Source organism: Glycine soja, chromosome 14 (genome assembly GCF_004193775.1).
Source record: "Glycine soja cultivar W05 chromosome 14, ASM419377v2, whole genome shotgun sequence".
Taxonomy (NCBI): domain Eukaryota; kingdom Viridiplantae; phylum Streptophyta; class Magnoliopsida; order Fabales; family Fabaceae; genus Glycine; species Glycine soja.
The window spans coordinates 47,330,250-47,347,940 of NC_041015.1; the positions used below are offsets into that span (position 1 = coordinate 47,330,250).

The following is a 17,691-nucleotide window of genomic DNA, read 5'->3' on the forward strand; positions in this document are numbered from 1 at the left end:
CATTTAACTAAAATTTGTAACTTATTTGTTTCAATGACTAAGTTATTTTTTTAAAATTTCTAACTTATTTTTTAAAATTTCTAACTCATTTTAAAAAAAAAATTAACTTATTTTTTTGAAATTTCTAACTTATTTTTTAAAATCTCTAACTTATTTTTTTTTTTAAATTTCTAAGTTATTTATTTAAAATTTGTAACTTATTTTTTTGAAATTTCTAACTTATTGTTGTTTAAATTATATAATAATTTTCAGTATAAATTAAAATTTCTAACTTATTTTGTCCAATCAATTACATTTAATAAAAATTTCTAACTTATTTGTTTCAATCAATTAAAATGTCTAAGTTATTTTTTTAAAATTTCTAACTTACTTTTTAAAATGCCTAACTTATTTTTTAAAATTTGTAACTTATTTTTTTTGAAATTTCTAACTTATTGTTGTTTAAATTATATAATAATTTTCAGTATAAATTAAAATTTCTAACTTATTTTGTCCAATCAATTACATTTAATTAAAATTTGTAACTTATTTGTTTCAATCAATTAAAATTTCTAACTTATTTTTTTAAAATTTCTAACTTACTTTTTAAAATGTCTAACTTGTTTTTAAAAATTTGTAACTTATTTTTAAAAAAATTCTAACTTATTGTTGTTTAAATTATATAATAATTTTCAGTATAAATTAAAATTTCTAACTTATTTTGTCCAATCAATTACATTTAATTAAAATTTCTAACTTATTTGTTTCAATCAATTAAAATTTCTAACTTACTTTTTAAAATGTCTAACTTATTTTTTAAAATTTGTAACTTATTTTTAAAAATTTCTAACTTATATTTATCACATACATAAACAAATACTAAAATTAACAATTTAAGTAAAAAGATAATTTAAATACATAAAGAAATAGAGACATTATCTAAGTCAATGTGGCCCACCTGCCTGACGTGTCTCAGCTGTAGCCTCGTCTAGGGTGACCTCAAGTAGCTCCGTCAACAGGGCAACTGCGTCAGATGTAGCCAGCGGCTCGAATGAATGCAGTGCGCCAGTAATCAGAATGTGCAGCAGTGACGAAATGTCGTCTAGAGTGATCGTCACCTCCCCTACTGGGAGGTGGAAGCTGCTCGTCTCCCTATGCCACCTCTCAACAAAGGCGGATATGAGTCCAGGATCAGTGGTGATCACAGAACACCTGATCAATGGATCCAATCCGGTGGCCGCAATCATACCTTCGATCTCAGCAGCCAGTCTCCCAAATTTATCTACTTTCCTACCATGGGAGACCAACTTGAGATCGGCTTGCTCCTAAATTGAATAACAGTTTATAAACTTGTGTATTTCAAAATAAAAGAAATTACTTTCTTATTACTGGAATAAAATAAGTACGTACCTGTCCACTCCATATGTTGTGTGCCACATGATCACCAAATCCTATCAAAATAGATGGATCGCGTGGCCCACCGGGGAACCCCTCATCATCATCAGTTGTCCCATCACTATCCAATCGATCTATCTCAGCATCATCGGCAGCTGCTGTCCTCTCTGGGCTACCATCAGACGCATGAGGCACATCCTCAGCCAACTGAGGAACATCCTCAGACAACTGAGGAACATCCTCGACTTTCTGGGTAACCCGTTGCCTACGTGCTGAGGCAGTGGGCCTACGACGCCGAGGAACATCCTCAACCACATCCTGACTAAGGTCTCTACCTCTACCTGTGCCTACCACACGACGTAGACCTCGTGTTCTAACCATGATCTGAAATCATGAAGAACATTTACTTTTATTCGTCAAATTAAACATTCAAATAATTTGTAACAAAGCTTTCGAATCCTAACTAATCCACATAATTTATCCAAATCCACAGATTATATATTTAGTTCAACATAATTTATCCAAATAATTGACATACAAATGCATATATAAATCACACCAAATATAATTCAATTTACATATAAATGCAATTTTTAATAGCAACTAAATAACACTTTTCTCTAGGTCTCATTTAGCTTTTAGATGTCCTTACATTACAATAAGACTAATGGTATGCAATTTATGATTGCAGATTTCTTTAGTTCACTCAGGGCTAGAGTATATGATGATGAGGTGAGGAAGTGGATTTCTGTTGTTGGTGTTGACTTCATTGGGAAGAAGCTTGTGAATTTGGTGATGACTTCATTGGACCTCCAACCTTTGACCAACCGAAGATGACTTCGACCAACCTCTTGGAGTATGGTAACATGCTTGTCCAAGAACAAAAGAATGTGAATACTGACCTCAGAGAATGATGAGACACTTGATCTTATTCATGTCAGGTAGGTTTACACCATTTTTGTTCTGTTTTGTGGCTACGATTCAGTGGGCTCGTGTCCATTGAAAGGGCTAACTTGGATTGGACGCCATGAGTTGTAATCACCAACTGCACATGAATCTTAGTTTCAATGAAAGTATATGCTTTGATAAGAGATTTTCATGGTTGTGGGTGCTTAGATTCATTGAATTTGTCCTAGTTGTTTATTATTCTTTCAATAAGAGCTTCTCATCCTTGTCAAGGAAGGGATTTAATGGTCAGAAATAGACAACTAGGCTTTATCACCAAATAAGGATCTTTGGTTTGTATTGAGTATTAGTAATACTAATTACCCATAATTCCTGCCAATTACTAGCCTTATTTTTATTTTTTTAATTTTAATTAAGCTAATTATGTCAAGGTATATGCTTTGTAAAGAAATTCCTACTAAACTTTTTCATACCATTTAGAGTGCATTTGGTTTGGAATGGCTTGGATTTGTAACTAATACAAATACATGTAACTAATACAAATGTGGGTGCTTGGATTTGTAATCACCAAGTGCATCATTTTGTATTCAAAATTCTCAACACATCATTTTGTATTCAAAATTCTCAACACATCAAATTAGAGGAATCAAGGTGTTCCATCATTTCGTGTTCAATTTCTTAACTAGCTATTTATGTTGTATTTTACAATATTATCTTCTACTAGCTAGACTCGTCTCATGCTTGATCTCTGTCCCGTAACAGGCATAGCACAACATTTCTTTTAAATTATACCTGAGGTTCCTCACCATAGTGTCATATTTCCTGTGAAAAGGAATTGGATAACCAATTTAATTTTGCTCTTTCATGTTGTGTTCCACATAACAATTCAATTTATGCAGTGTATACAGTTATTTACACATCCTAACCAAATGACAGCAAATAACAATTCAATTTAGACATCCTAATGCATAAATCAATCACACCAAAATGACAGCAAATAACAATTCAATTTAGACATCCTAATAGCAACTAAAAAATACAAAATTAAGGAGTTTGTGTAACTTAAATACCATATACACTTTGTAACACCTAATAAATAAATAAAAACTAACTAATAATATCAATAAATTGCTGGTTCAGACATAATTTTCAAGAAAAAAACCAATATACAGCAAAATGTATCCTGCAAAAGAAGTTTGGAAGGTTCTTCCGCGAGAAGGATTGAAAGCCTGCGGAAGAAGGTTCCGCAGGTTCTTCCGCGAGAAGAAAATGGAGTCAGCGGAAGAAGGTGTTCTTCCGCTGACTCCATTTTCGTCCCCTAACACACACGCGGAAGAAGCTTCTTCTCGCGGAAGAACTTCGTCTTCAACCTCCAGCACCAAACAACAACAATGTCGTCTATCCTAAGGCCATTAACGCGATTCTAACAGATAACCAAAGCCAATGGGGTTAGAACACTAACCTCGATGGCGGAAGAAACGCTCACAGAAACCCAATGAAGAAGACGAAGGGACGGAACCAAAATGGAGAAGAAGATTGCTGCGAGGAAGACTGCTGCGAGGAAGCTCACTGAAGAACACGAACGAGGAATGAGCTCGGAAGAAGACTGCAGACCAAGAGGAAGAAGGCAAAGAAGGGGAGAAAAATGATGGGTGCACGGACCAGGAATGAGCGCGGAAGAAGAAAGGTTTTTTTTAAAAAAATTATTAACTTTTGATTTTTAAAGGAAGGACATTTTTGTAACTTCAATGAATTGTTGGGTGGATCAGCAATTTCAGCCATAGAGGAAAAACACTAGGGTCTTGTGAATACGAAACCAACAAACATTCCTAAGGAATGTACTCTACTTTAATAAAAATAATTCACGTAGCTTCAACAAATCTAAAACTTTCAAAAAAAATATATTAATGAAGTACATGTAATTTAAATATCTGGGGGACACATTTTTATAGAGCAAGTTATAAAGAAGAAACAGGGTATGATGGTTTGAAAATTAGACTTTCCTTATAGAGGTTTTTCCTCTCGGTCTCACAATTAGGTGAAGGAATAATTTGAATTTGGATTTAATTCAATCCCAACAAATTCACTTATAAAATAGAATTATCTCTTATTTATATATATTATTTCAGTCATATCTTTAATTTATATAAAATTTTTAACATTTCTCATCATGCCAAAGATTGAACATAACAAACACAAAATTTATATGATTGAAGATTTATATGATAATAGTTTGATTATTGGTGATTCATTAGATTCAACTATAATTATTATGATAAATTTTGACATCATCTTATAATTTAGATTTGAGTCTAATTTAATTTTATAAGACTCACATATGAGATGTGGATTGAATCTATTTATATATATTATTTTGATCTTATCATTAGTCTTTATAGAATTTAGATATTTTACAACGACTCCATCATGTTAAGCACTACTAAGTTTGATGCTTGAATAATATGATTTTTGGTCATCAATGAATTTAGTATAGTCTAAAGTATTCTAAGATGATATTATCAAATATTCTATAAAAAAAAAAAACATTTTGAGAAAAATTAGACCTTGATCATGCACACAACAGCCAAAAAAACCTGAGATTCTTCATATCAAGGTCCCTGAATCTTTTAGATGCTGAATGGGGGGAACTCGACAAGTGTGACTTGTGTAATCGATTGGTCTAGAATCGGACTTGAACAGAAGTTTGAGTGACACTGGAAGAAAAAAATTGAAACAGAGTGAGTTCAGTTAACAACATTTTTTCACATTAAGATATTTGAACATAAATTTACTTTTATTTAAACTGGTTTCACTTAAAATCAATTTTATGAAACTAAAATCACCTACAGTTAAATCTGCACTCAAATACACACTAGGAACACTATAATTTCTTGCTCTCTTTCCATAAACAGAAGTGTGGAACCATTTTCTTCTTTCCGTACTAAATGAAAAGTGTCACCACTCACTCAACACTGACTCATATCATATGAAGCTCAATAATAAATGTCACTCTCCACAGTCCACCCACTAGCAAGTACACTCCACCAGACCACCACCATCAACTATCTAATCTAAAGCAAAGTTGCAAAGGTGCCTCACTTGTGTTCTTATTTAAATATTCCCTGGTTTCACTCATTCAGGTACTATGAGAAGAGACACAACAACAACAACACTAGAGTGAGAAAATGGAGCTTCAGGACACTGCTGCAAGCCGTGTGTCAATTGGATTTCCTCTGGGCTCAGCCCTTCTCTTTGTCTGTTTAATCTTCATTTGTGGCTTCTTTTGCTGCTGCTTACATTGGACTAAGCTTCAATCATTTCTTCAATCTCATGGCATCATCAACACTCAATCTTTGGCACAGACTCAAATACAAGCAGAATTAGCTTCCTCCTACCAGAAACCAGCTTTTCCTGTTGTGGTAATCATCACTTCTCTTCCTAAACTCTAAAAAAACTATACATATATAAACACATCAAGTGAGAAAGAAGAATAAATCTCAGTCAACTAAAATAGATGGTTAATTAGAGTTTAATTTTCATATACAGTCACTATAAAACAATCAGATTATGTCGGTTATGACTTCTAAAATTATAATTGTTAATAAATTTATCGAACATGTTAAATTGTGATTGAAAGATAGTATAAAAAATTTATGTATTATTTGTGATTTTAATTAAATTCTTAAATTTATATAAGACATTTTTCATATATAATTGTATTGTATAAGATTTTTTCTCACATTGAACTTTATGGTAAGCAGATGATGAAGCAGAATTATGCAAAGACTATACCTGTGTTGATGCCGGGGGATGACATTCCAAAATTCATAGCCACGGCATGCCCATGTGAGCCTCCAAGAGATGAAAGTATCACAATCCTTGTGCAGAAGGAAGAAGCTACTGATTTATGCAGTAGTAGCAACTAAAAGAGTTTATGGTTTCAAGCCTTGAAGAATTCAGGGTACTATACATATACTATATATGTTGGAACCTCTCAATTTAGAACGGCTAATAGCTCTTTGATAGCTTTGTGAGAAGTGAGATGCTAGACCAAGCAAGCACACTGAATTAAGGTGTCGTAACATAGCTTTGTGCTGAATGAGATGATAGACCAAGCACACTGAAGGTGTTGTAAGATACAAAGTTTGAACCCCATTTGATTTTTTGTCAGAATGGGAAGAAAAAGGTTGCAATTGAAACATCAACCTGTCTTTTTTTTCCTTTTCTTTTTCAAAAGCTGATTCAAGGACGCTTTTTTTTATCAACTCCTTTCAAGTTCAAACTAAAGTTTTGAATATGGAGCTTATTGGAATAATGTGTTTATTATGAGTTTTTTTTTAATTTATTATTGGAATACGCTTTATTTAAAATACGCTTATTGGAATACGCTTTTTTTTAAAAACAATAATATTTAGCAAGAATGAAATAACTGTAAAATTATGATAAAATAAATAATTTCAAAATGTTGCAGAGAATCAAATCTATAATATAAGTGAATTAAATGTAGAAAGATTTTAGGACTATTAGTAAGTCAATTGAGTATTAAATGTATTATATCAAAATGAAAAACAATACTAGATATATTTAATTACATTGGTTGCCAAAAAAAATTAACACTTAATCCAATACTAATATGAAATATCCAAATCAAATATGAATTTCAATAAAAATGTTCCTTAAAAGTAGTCAAGTCTACATAAAGTACTACATACAAATTCATTTGTTTATGTCAACTTTAAGAAAAATATCCTTTAGATTGGGATTTACAAAATTATTCTAAAAGTTGTAATTCATGACTACATTATATTAATCTGACACTGGAATTCTAATATTGGAACCCATAAAATTTATATTCACCCATAAGCCTCATGTTTTTTTTTTAAGACACTCATTTGCTTCGTTTTTTTTTAGAACCACTCACTCATTTGCTTCTTGAATGATAGAAGAGGTATCAAATTAACACGGTTAAATTCTTGATAGGATTTTAATGCAATTAATAGTGAAAATTATTACATGAAATTTGAAGAGGTTTAAATTTAGAATTCAAAAGAATTAACACAATAGAAACATAAACAAATAAATAAAAAGAAATAAAGTGTGTGTAGAATAAACTTTTAAAGAAATGACATCTCAAAACTTTTCATAAAAATGACTAATATATATATATATATATATATATATATTAATTTCAATATATGGTCAAGTTTATAAAATAAATTAATATATTATAAAATCTTATTAAATAATTACTTGTTAAATTTTCAACTAAGACTAGATGCATTCCCGGTCATGTAAAATAATGTGTTGAAATCTTTAGACCTTTTGTTATGGTCCTAGAATTCAAGGATTAGGAAACCTCCAGAAAAGAGAGATTAAGGAGAGGAAATTTATTGATTGTTATTGCTTATCCATTAGAATTACATCCTTTCCTATTTATAGATTTTCTTGTATAAATACTGGATGAAATTTCTAACAGAATTTGGTAGCATATGCCTTGGAGGAATTCAAAACGCTACCAGGAGACAATCACCTAACGGCACCAAGGATTTGTGATTCTGTTTCTAGAAGATTGTTGTCAGCTTAGCCACACTACGTTGCATAGTCCTTCAGGTCTGCTAATTTCCCTTTTTGGCCTCCTGTCATCTTTCTTGTTTGGTTCTACATTTTGCTCTGTGCTTGTTGTGCTCTACTCCCTGTACATAACATTATCTAACCTATCAAAAACACCTTGTCCTCAAGGTGTTACGAGTCCACCCAGATCCTCCAGGATCCCAAGGTCTGTCCCGGCAAAGCTCACTTGGTTTAGCAAGCAAGGTGAGGAACAAGCATGGGTGCTTGGCTTTGTTGCATCGGCATGGGGCATGGAGGCGCATGCGGCATGGAAAGCGAAGCCGATAATGGTGCGGGACTTGGTTGCCTGGGTGCGGAGCATGGAGGTGGAGTCGATATGGAAGGCAGAGGCGGTGATGGTGACTATGTGGAGGAAGAAGATGGGATCGAGATATGCAATTTTAGAAGAATGGCATCAAGTTTGGAGACTATGGAATCAAGAGTCACGGTGGAATGGAGTTGAGTGACAACGAGATCTGAAATGGCGGCCTCGAAGCAGTCCAATTGGTCTGAGGGAGGTTCATCGTCTGCCATTGGAACTCAATGAAACCACTAGTTATTATGGTCCTAGAATTCGAGGATTAGGAGACCTCCAAAAAAGAGAGATTAAGGAGAGAAAATTTACTAATTGTTATTGCTTATCCATTAGAATTGCACCCTTTCCTATTTATAGATTTTCTTTTACAAATGCTAGATGAGATTTCTAATAGAATTTGGCAGCATATGCCTTGGAGGAATTCAAAACGCTACCAGGAGACAATCACCTAATGACACCAAGGATTTGTGATTCTGTTTCTAGAAGATTGTTGCCAGCTCAGCCACATTACGTCTGCTAATTTTCCTTTTTGACCTCCTGTCATCTTTCTTGTTTGGTTCTGCATTTTGCTCTGTGCTTGTTGTGCTCTGGTCCCTGTGCATAACTCCTTTTCATATGAAATATTATAATTTTTATTATTGTGACATATATATTAGAGTACAAGTGTGATATATAAAATCTGACATTTAATAAAAAATTAAATTATATAAATGAAGGAAAAATTTATAAATTTCATCTGAACTGCATAACAATTAATATCAGAAATTCTCACAAATAATTGTAAATGTTACAAATATGATTCACAAAAGTGGAAAGCGTTGTCATGGTAAAGAAATAAGCCTAAAATATGTCCCTTTTTCCAGTGTGACTTCCTGAGATGGAATGCCTGAAGATTAATAAACACCATATAAAAGTCCGTCCTTACATTTATTTTATTTTTGTGAATCCGTCCTTACAAATCTTAGCAAAGGTACAAAAGAAGTGGGAACGGGAGACAAAACCAGAAGGCACTACTTCCTATCTCCAATACTCTTTTCCATCATTAGATTGTACTTCAAAAATATGCTTTTGCTTCAGTATTAATTTGATATTCTTCTAAAAATAAAAATAAAATGCATGATTGCTATGAGCCGTAGCTTTATAAAAGCAGTTTTGCAAAAAGCAACTTAATTCAAAGAGTAACATTAGTTTCCCAGACGTTAGTTGCTCAAACACCTTCTAATGAAGTTCAAGCACAAGTGATTAAAGTAGAACTAAGCTATTTTAAAAGGAGTTCAAATGCATGCTAACTGTTATTTATGTTTACATAAAGATTCATCATCATCTTATATGTGTGTTTTATGTACAATCGGGACAAGTATAATAGCTAATACAAGTAGCTAATTGTTATGGCGCCTTTTTTTAGTTAATTAATTCATCATCATCTTACCATGATTTAATTTAATGAGTAACACAAGATTTTTGTCATATTTAGCTTTGTTTAGTTCCGTAAACATTTTTAGCATTAAACATATATATATACATAACATTTTATTTTTGTTTGCGGTGAAATTTTGTAAAAAAAATAAAAATTGCTGATCATCACCATTAACCGTAAGGACGGATTTAGAAACCTATTAAATGGATGGACTAAAAAAATTTATTCCTTTATCATTGTTTAAATATCTATTTTTTAATAAGTAATAATTTAAAAAAATATTTACTATTTTTACACATAAAATTGAAATTAATTTTTATTTTAAATGATAATAATATTATTGCTATCATAAAATAACAAACACATAATTAATTTTATGTAATTTTATTATAATTATCACCATAATCATTACAATAATAACAATAAACACAACTAAATTTACACTAACTAACCTTAACCTTAATGATGATTATAATTATTATAATAATAACATAAATAATTAATTTTATATTAGCCAATTTGTTTCTGGTAATTTTTGTCAATAAAACTTGAGCGTTTCCACTAATAAAGTTTGCGTTGAGTGTCAAGTTCTATGGTAATCTTTTGATTTTGAAAATTGTGAAACCATTAGTGTAAGGCGAAGATAAATGATTTAGAGTGTATTTGTTTTACCGATTAAGATGTGATAAGAAAGTCCAACGCACATTTATTTTGCTAAACTAAGAAATGTGATGTTTCTCGAAAATGAAGATTGACATAATCATATGTTAAAACCCACAATCCAAACACATAAAAAAGCATTTGATGTCAACCAAAGGCGTGTTTGATGTGATGTTATCAAGCTAATAATTCAATTAACAATAAATTCAAACATCGATAATGATTTTGCAGATCATTCGACATTCAAAAATCTCAAAGTTTGAAGAAAAAAAAAAGTGAAGAGATTTGACAAGAGGTAAAAGAAAGAACTGATAGAGGGAGAGAAATGATGAAAAAAAAAAGTAAATTGACGAAAACATATTGATAGAAATTTAAGTGACCCTTTCATTTGAGAAAATATTTTCTATTTTTGTAACACTTCTAATAACAACAACAATGTTTAACGTTTATGCCACATTTGACCAATAGGTAAAAGATGTATAGCTATTATCTTTAAAAATACATTGTGGCAAAATATATACATAAATTCTAAAACAAAATTACAAATTTTATAAAGTTGGTCATATTTAACAAAAAGAAAAAATATCTCCTACCACTAAAAATTTTGTTTTTATTTTTATTAATATTATTTTATTTATTTATGCGTTGGGCTAACTTGGGTTGCCAAAGTTTAAATTATGTCACTTATCTCCGAGCCATGAATGGTCCATGCATATTCCAATATTATCCCTCGGATGAAAACACAATAAAAATATATTTTTATTGTCTAAATGAAAATAAAACACAACAAAAATATAATCCTATTATATAAGTGTACAACAAATAGTGACAATTATGTCTTTTCAGTAATGTTAGTAGTCTAAATAAAGAAATTGGTAGTGAAAATACTAGTATCCTTTTTTTCTATTGATGGTGGGACGTGGTCACATGGGACTCAATTTCACAACCCAACTTGTTAGAGGGTGTTTGTTCGGCAAATTGATCTAATGGGTTGTTTTTACAAAGTATTTTTTAAAACGGATCTCTTTTGAAACTAATTACGTAGGAGATCTCTTATTAAAGCATTTCGCCATTACGAATGACGACACATGTGAACAGCGGTTGACGTGACACGGATTTCGTCATTGGTATTGGCAAAACACGTGCAGGTAGGTAATATAAATTCAAATATATATATTCTGTTATTTATTTAAATATCTTTTGCATGTATTTTAATTTATTTGTAGAAATTTTAAGGCACAACAAAAAGTACATGTTGTTGAATCGTTTCGAGGAAAAGTACATGTATTTAATTTAAATTTGTTTTTGCATATATTTATTTTAATTTATTTCAATGTACAAAAAGTTAAGTAGAAATTTTAAGGCACAACAAAGCATGAAAGAAACTTGCTATTTAAAGACCCAGTCTACACATGTTTTGCCACTCAAAATGGCGGAACTGCAATACACCTGCACCTAGCTAGCTGTACCTACTTGCACTTGTTTCGCCAATACCAATGGCGAAACCCGTGCCACATCAGCCACTGTTCACATGTGTTGCCATTCATAGTGGCAGAATGCTCTAAAAAGAAACTCTAAGTAATTAGTTCCAAAAGAGACCCGTTTTAAGAAATAATTTATAAAAATAACTCATTAGATCAATTTACCGTGTTTGTTCCTGCAGCCTATAAAAATAAAGAAGCACCCCTTTTATATTCCAAAAAAACTAATGCAAAATACAATTTATATTTTGGAATATGAAGGAAAGCCTCCTTTATTTTTAGGCTTAATATCACTACTTATGATTCATTATATTTTACTTGTAACTCTCTCTACCTTCGTGTTGTCGTGTTGCCATCACCTTCCCAATCACCATCATCGTGTGCCACTGTTACTATCACCCGCGCACAACAAATTTGTGTTTCTCTCTCCTCCGCCCCATCTCCCACATGAAATTGATTTGTCTCCCCTCTTCAAGTTGTTCCTTTAGACGTCGTTTTGAGTGTTGGATTAATATTTTTATAATTAAATATTAATACAAATTTGAAGGGACAGAAAACAACTTAAAAAGGGTTCACACCTACCTCGTTTCTGCCTTTGTAGATCTGAAAGTCAGATCTGGAGATGAAGGGAATCTGTTCTGTTGCGCATGAGATCTGAGTCCATGTCGCTGCAAACAACCACGACGCCGTGCCTCACACCACCACGCAAGACCACTAGCGAGGTTTCCATAGGGGGCGCTCTCCCTTCATTCGAATTGCACAAACCACACACAAAAAAAAAAAAAACCAGCGAAGCAGTTTTGAGGAATTTGTAGGTTTTCTTTGCTGAGTTTGGCTATGGAGGATGAACAGTGAAGCAGTGAAGTGAGAGCGGGATGGGGCAGTTCGTGAAAAAATTAAGCAGCTTTTTAGTAGTCATTATTTTAAATGGATTATTTCAAAATTTAAAATAGAATTAAGCGTTTTAGTGAAAAATTTATAATAATGAAGTACTTTGAAAACTTAAAAGATTAGAGTAAAATTTTAAAAATTTAATGTACAAAATAATTTAATTGTCAAATATAATAGAAAAAAAGTGAGATTAAGTTTTACTTTTATCTATCAAACACGCCAGCCCAATATCACATGGGTCAATGGTGATTTTTGCTTTCTGCATATCCATAAATTGCTTATTGCACCTCATTCTATTTTAGAAAGTCTCGTCAAAATTATGTTTTTGATTGGGTTTTTGGAAAAACTTAAATATATTTTTTATACTTGTAAGTTGTGTTTTATTTTTTTATTTTTGGTACCTTTAAGTTCATAAATATGTTCTAATTTTAGTCTTTATGAGCTGGCATTTTTCTAATTTTGTTTTTGTAAGTTTTTTTGTTTATTTGTAGTTCTTATAAGTTGTGATTTTCAATTTTAGTCGTTTTAAGATTTTAATTTTTTTATTTATAATTTTTATAAGTTTATATTTATAAGAATCAAGCAAAAACTTATAGAGACTAAACACGATCAAAATATCTTAGGAGAATCAAAATTTAAAAAGAATACAAACTTAAAAGTGACTAAAAAATATATTTAAGTCTCTCCTAAATATAAGGGGATGTTGGTAACAATTTATGTAAGGAAATTTTAGCCGTAAATGCTTCACAATGCATTCATTATTAACCGTGGAATGGCACCTTGGTTTTGGGCTCAACATACATTAAATGGGTGAGTTTGGGTTTGCTAGAGTGGGTGTCTCGGTCCATCAAAGAGAAGAGAAAAAAAAAATAATGCTAAAATAAGTTTCTTATGTTTTTAATATTTTTTTCTTTGGAAATTTTTATGTTTTAAATTTTTTGGTTTAGTCCTTTAAGTTTTAAGAAGCCAATTTCATCCTTTTGCGAGTTTTACATGAATAGCGTTAGCATTTTTTAGTTATTTAAAAATAATTTGTTTGTTTAATTGCACAATAAAGTGGATCGGTGCTTATTAAGGTTAGTCTGTCTATTACCCTCTTATATAAGTATAAATATGTGTATTTGTGTGTGCTGAAACAAAGACCTCCAAATTCATAGATAATCATCTCATCCAATTGATCTCTAATATACTTTTTACTATTAGTTGAAATTGATTAGCAATCACAATATTTTGTGGGACTTACTAACAACTTATTTAATAAGTTTTATAGTTTTTAATAAATTGTAATTAATAATAAAAAGTGAATCATAAAGAGTTTACACTAAAGGCGATTTCTAGCAGTGGCATCACCTTTTTTTTTTAACTTCCCCTTTGCTTCCCTTTCATGGTGCCTCCAACTCCCAATGAGATTGCAATGACGATCGACCAACGTCCCTCAAAACCAATAGCAACTCCAGCTCTGTGCGTTGGGATTTTCAACTAGCTGATTGAAGAAAATGACTTCAACTAATACAAAAATGACATGATGGTGACCAACACAAAAGGTTCATTATGTATAATTTTTTAGTTTGGGTTGTTTTTGTGCTAGAAAACTGGTTAAATGATATAATTGTAAATTGTAAAAGAAGGAAGGAGGCACTGAGAGAGGGAAGGAGATGGAGAAAAACTATGGGGAAAAAATTGTATTGAGACCAAAATAGGATTAAAACCACATACGGAGAGTTCACAATAAGTTGATACACCATATATTAATCCAAAGCTATAGAAGACGGTGCACTGTAAACCACTTAAAGTTATGCTGCACCGTAGATTTTTGTTGTGTATGAACCAAAGTATCCCTTGGCTGGAAACTTAAAGACTAATCTCTGAGTACTAGATCTATTTAAAAAAATTAACATTTTTTAACGAATATTTTTTCATACACGAGTCCAAAATTAAATTCATAATCATATGTTTAAAGGATAATGTTATTTATCAATTATATCATACCATGTTACTACATCATATCATTTTTCTATTAAAGATTTTCACCCTATTTAATAGTGTCATTCATAAACACTCTTCGTTTAATTGCAACTCTGTTATTTTATTTATAATATCAAGTTTTAATAAAAAATAATTTTAATTGAGATTAGTAAAAGTAAAATAGTGTTAATTGAGTGTCTAAATTAGTATGAAATCATTTATTTTTCTTATATTTGAGTTTGAAGGAAATTTTTTTTTTTAAATTCAAGGGATCTCATAAAAGAAAAAAGAAATAAAAAAAAATTATACCTATAAAGACAAATACCACAAAAAAAGAAGGGGTTAAATTGTGATTTAACGTAAATATTAAAATCTTTTAAAAACAACAATATTTTTTTGGTATTTAGAGATAATTGTGTAAGAAAACAAGTTATCTTTTACCACGAGCACTATAGACGATGAGGAAAATAAGTTTTCAAAGATGCAGTTTATCTTGTCACTGTTAAAACATAATTCAATCCCAACATTAATTAACAAACAAAAAGAAACAAGAAAAGAGCATACACAAAGATTTATACTGGTTTGTCTCTACCAGTGAGACTACATCTAATTCTTGGTAAACTATCAAGTTTCACTAATTTTTCAAGAGTTACACATATTTTACCATGATCACTTCTGACTCTTACAAATCAAACTTTACCCTAAGTTTGATTAACACCCACTATTCTTTCTTCTACCAAGTCATTGTTGGCTCTAAACAAATCAAACAAGATTTGTGATGAAAGATTGACTTAGAGACTAATACACAATCGTCTTATAGACACTTAAATAATCTAAGCACTTAGCCTTTTCCTCTCAGAATTATCAAGGTGTTTTGAAAGCTTTTCTAATCTTACAAGAAAACATATAGATAATCTTGTTGAAGAAGAGTAGTAGAAATTATGTGTAACAGATAAACTCTCTAGCTTCAAAAGACTTTTGGTTTATAGACAATCGTTGTCTCATAACGGGTAGATCTTGCCTTGATGTTCGTATGATAAAAAGAGGTTGTTGGGTGCATTTAATGCACGTCATTTCTTCATGCAGTTCTTCCTTTGAGTCAGAGCAGATCTTGCATAGTAAAGCTCATCTTTGATGGTATATCAAATTTTGACTTCATTTATTCTTCATAGAATATCCTACAAGAAATGTTTTTGCAAGACAAAAAAATAAATGAAACATTAAATATCATATTCAATTTCAGATTATGATATTATCTGTCCATCATCTGAAAACATCAGACGCAGATCATGTAGCATTTTCCTTTGTATTTATTTGCATCTAATCAAAATAATTAAGAATTTTGATCAACCTTTCACACATAAACATTTTTGGACTCAACAATACTTCTACTAGACATTTTATTTTCATTGATTTATTTTCATTCAAGAACAACAAATTTAGTATATATCCTATCATTTTAAAGTTTAAACATTAATTATTATACTTCATGATTTAAACAAGAAACGTGGTAATGTTAATCCATACATACTTACAAAAACTATTAAAAAAGAGAAGCAAAATGAAATGATTACCTTAATGTGATTTTTTTTTTTATCAAAATGGATTGTTTCGCAAAATCAATTATCAAAGCGGGGTTTTATAAAACTTTTTATCTATCACTGAGTATTTTTGTCACGTAAAATATAAGAGGTTTTATCTTGAGTGAAACCTTTTTTTTTTGTTTGTTTTATAAGAAAAGCGTTATCCTACTATGCTTCATCTTGTCAATAATTAGATCTAATGTCACATTTTCACTTTATTTAACATCAATTAAACAAATGCTACATACTTTTTAATTACCCGATCTTATGCCACATGTTTCACTCAATTTAGTCCTAATTAAATTGACGCTAAATACTTGACAATGATAAAACATATTAGAATGATACCTTCTCCTTACAAAAACAAAATATAAGGTGTCTTCTAGGGTGATGCCGTGCATCCTAACAAAAATCATCCCTAACAAATAAATAATTTTATAAAACTCTCATTTTGATAATTAATGATCTGAAATAACTTATTTTGGTAAAAAAATGTCTTCCTAATGGTGCCATCCACACGCGTGCATTACACTTTGACATAAAAAAGCAACAGCATGATCGCTTGCCAAAACGGTGACTGAGGGATCCACTTGGCCCTCACCGAAACTTTAAAAAGGATGATCCGACAAACATGATTGGGTCGTGTAAACCACTCGAGGATGTTGTGCGCGTGGGACATTGACAGAAGTAGTGAAGGAAGTTATTTGTCGCGGTCTGTCCCCGGCAATCCAAAGTTAAATGCCGCTTTCCTGTCTCCCCCAACACCATTTTGCTTTGCCTTATTTTTTTTTTATTTTTTTTTTGTCTCCATCAACTTTTTCTTTTAATTTTTAAATAGTAATACGTATTTTTTACTCTTTCAGAAACTTACCTAACTTTTCTCTATGATTTGTTTAATTCCTAATAATGAAAGGTTTAATAAACTCTCAACCCCCCATTTTTGTAGAAAAAATTTCCATTGGACCATAAAACATGTTTTAAAAATTTGGGAAAATATTTAATTTTCTAAATTTTATTTTGTAAATAAACATTCTAAATTTTAATTTCATACTTATTGTTTCTTAAGCCTTATTTTTTTAATAATTTTTCTAAACTTGAATTTCATCCGAATTAATTCTTAATTTTTTTCTTGTATAACTTTTTCAAAGATTAAATATACTTTAATAGATGTAAAATTTAGAGTTAAAAACAAGTAAAAACTTTTGATTCTTTTTTTATTAGTTTCCTTTTTTATTTCTTTTAAATTCATGTTTTTATTATGCTTTAATAGATGTAAAAATAAGTTTAACGAAAAAAAATATTAATGAAAGATTGATATTTAAGATAAATAAATCATTGAGTTTTTTTTTGTTTTAGTTAGCATTTAACTCTAATTTAATAAAAAAACTATTTTAAAAAAGGATACGTTTTAATAATTAATTGGATTGAAATTGAAGTTTAAGAGACTATTTGAAAAAAAAAATGAACTTATTTGAATACAAATTATAA

At 30.6% G+C, this 17,691-nt stretch overlaps 2 protein-coding genes and 2 long non-coding RNA genes across 4 annotated transcripts; 1 reads left to right on the top strand and 3 right to left on the bottom strand.

The window, feature by feature from the left end:
* Positions 1-855: 855 nt before the first annotated feature.
* LOC114383407 lies at positions 856-1,843 on the bottom strand. The gene is made up of 2 exons (XM_028343080.1): positions 1,390-1,843; positions 856-1,304 (listed from the first exon to the last, which is right to left on the bottom strand). The coding sequence occupies exons 1-2, from the start codon at positions 1,753-1,755 to the stop codon at positions 924-926; spliced, it is 747 nt and encodes a 248-aa protein (XP_028198881.1). The 5' UTR covers positions 1,756-1,843; the 3' UTR covers positions 856-923.
* Positions 1,844-4,520: 2,677 nt separating this feature from the next.
* Positions 4,521-6,181, bottom strand: LOC114384419. Its single transcript, XR_003660677.1, has 3 exons — positions 6,073-6,181; positions 5,128-5,734; positions 4,521-4,994 (listed from the first exon to the last, which is right to left on the bottom strand). It is a non-coding gene; the product is annotated as an uncharacterized LOC114384419 (long non-coding RNA).
* On the top strand, positions 5,438-6,581 carry LOC114384418 (uncharacterized protein At5g65660-like). The gene is made up of 2 exons (XM_028344085.1): positions 5,438-5,699; positions 6,042-6,581. Exons 1-2 carry the CDS (start codon positions 5,466-5,468, stop codon positions 6,204-6,206), a joined length of 399 nt encoding a protein of 132 aa, XP_028199886.1. The 5' UTR covers positions 5,438-5,465; the 3' UTR covers positions 6,207-6,581.
* Positions 6,582-11,570: 4,989 nt separating this feature from the next.
* LOC114384632 lies at positions 11,571-12,691 on the bottom strand. The gene is made up of 2 exons (XR_003660744.1): positions 12,347-12,691; positions 11,571-12,246 (listed from the first exon to the last, which is right to left on the bottom strand). It is a non-coding gene; the product is annotated as an uncharacterized LOC114384632 (long non-coding RNA).
* Positions 12,692-17,691: the final 5,000 nt, after the last annotated feature.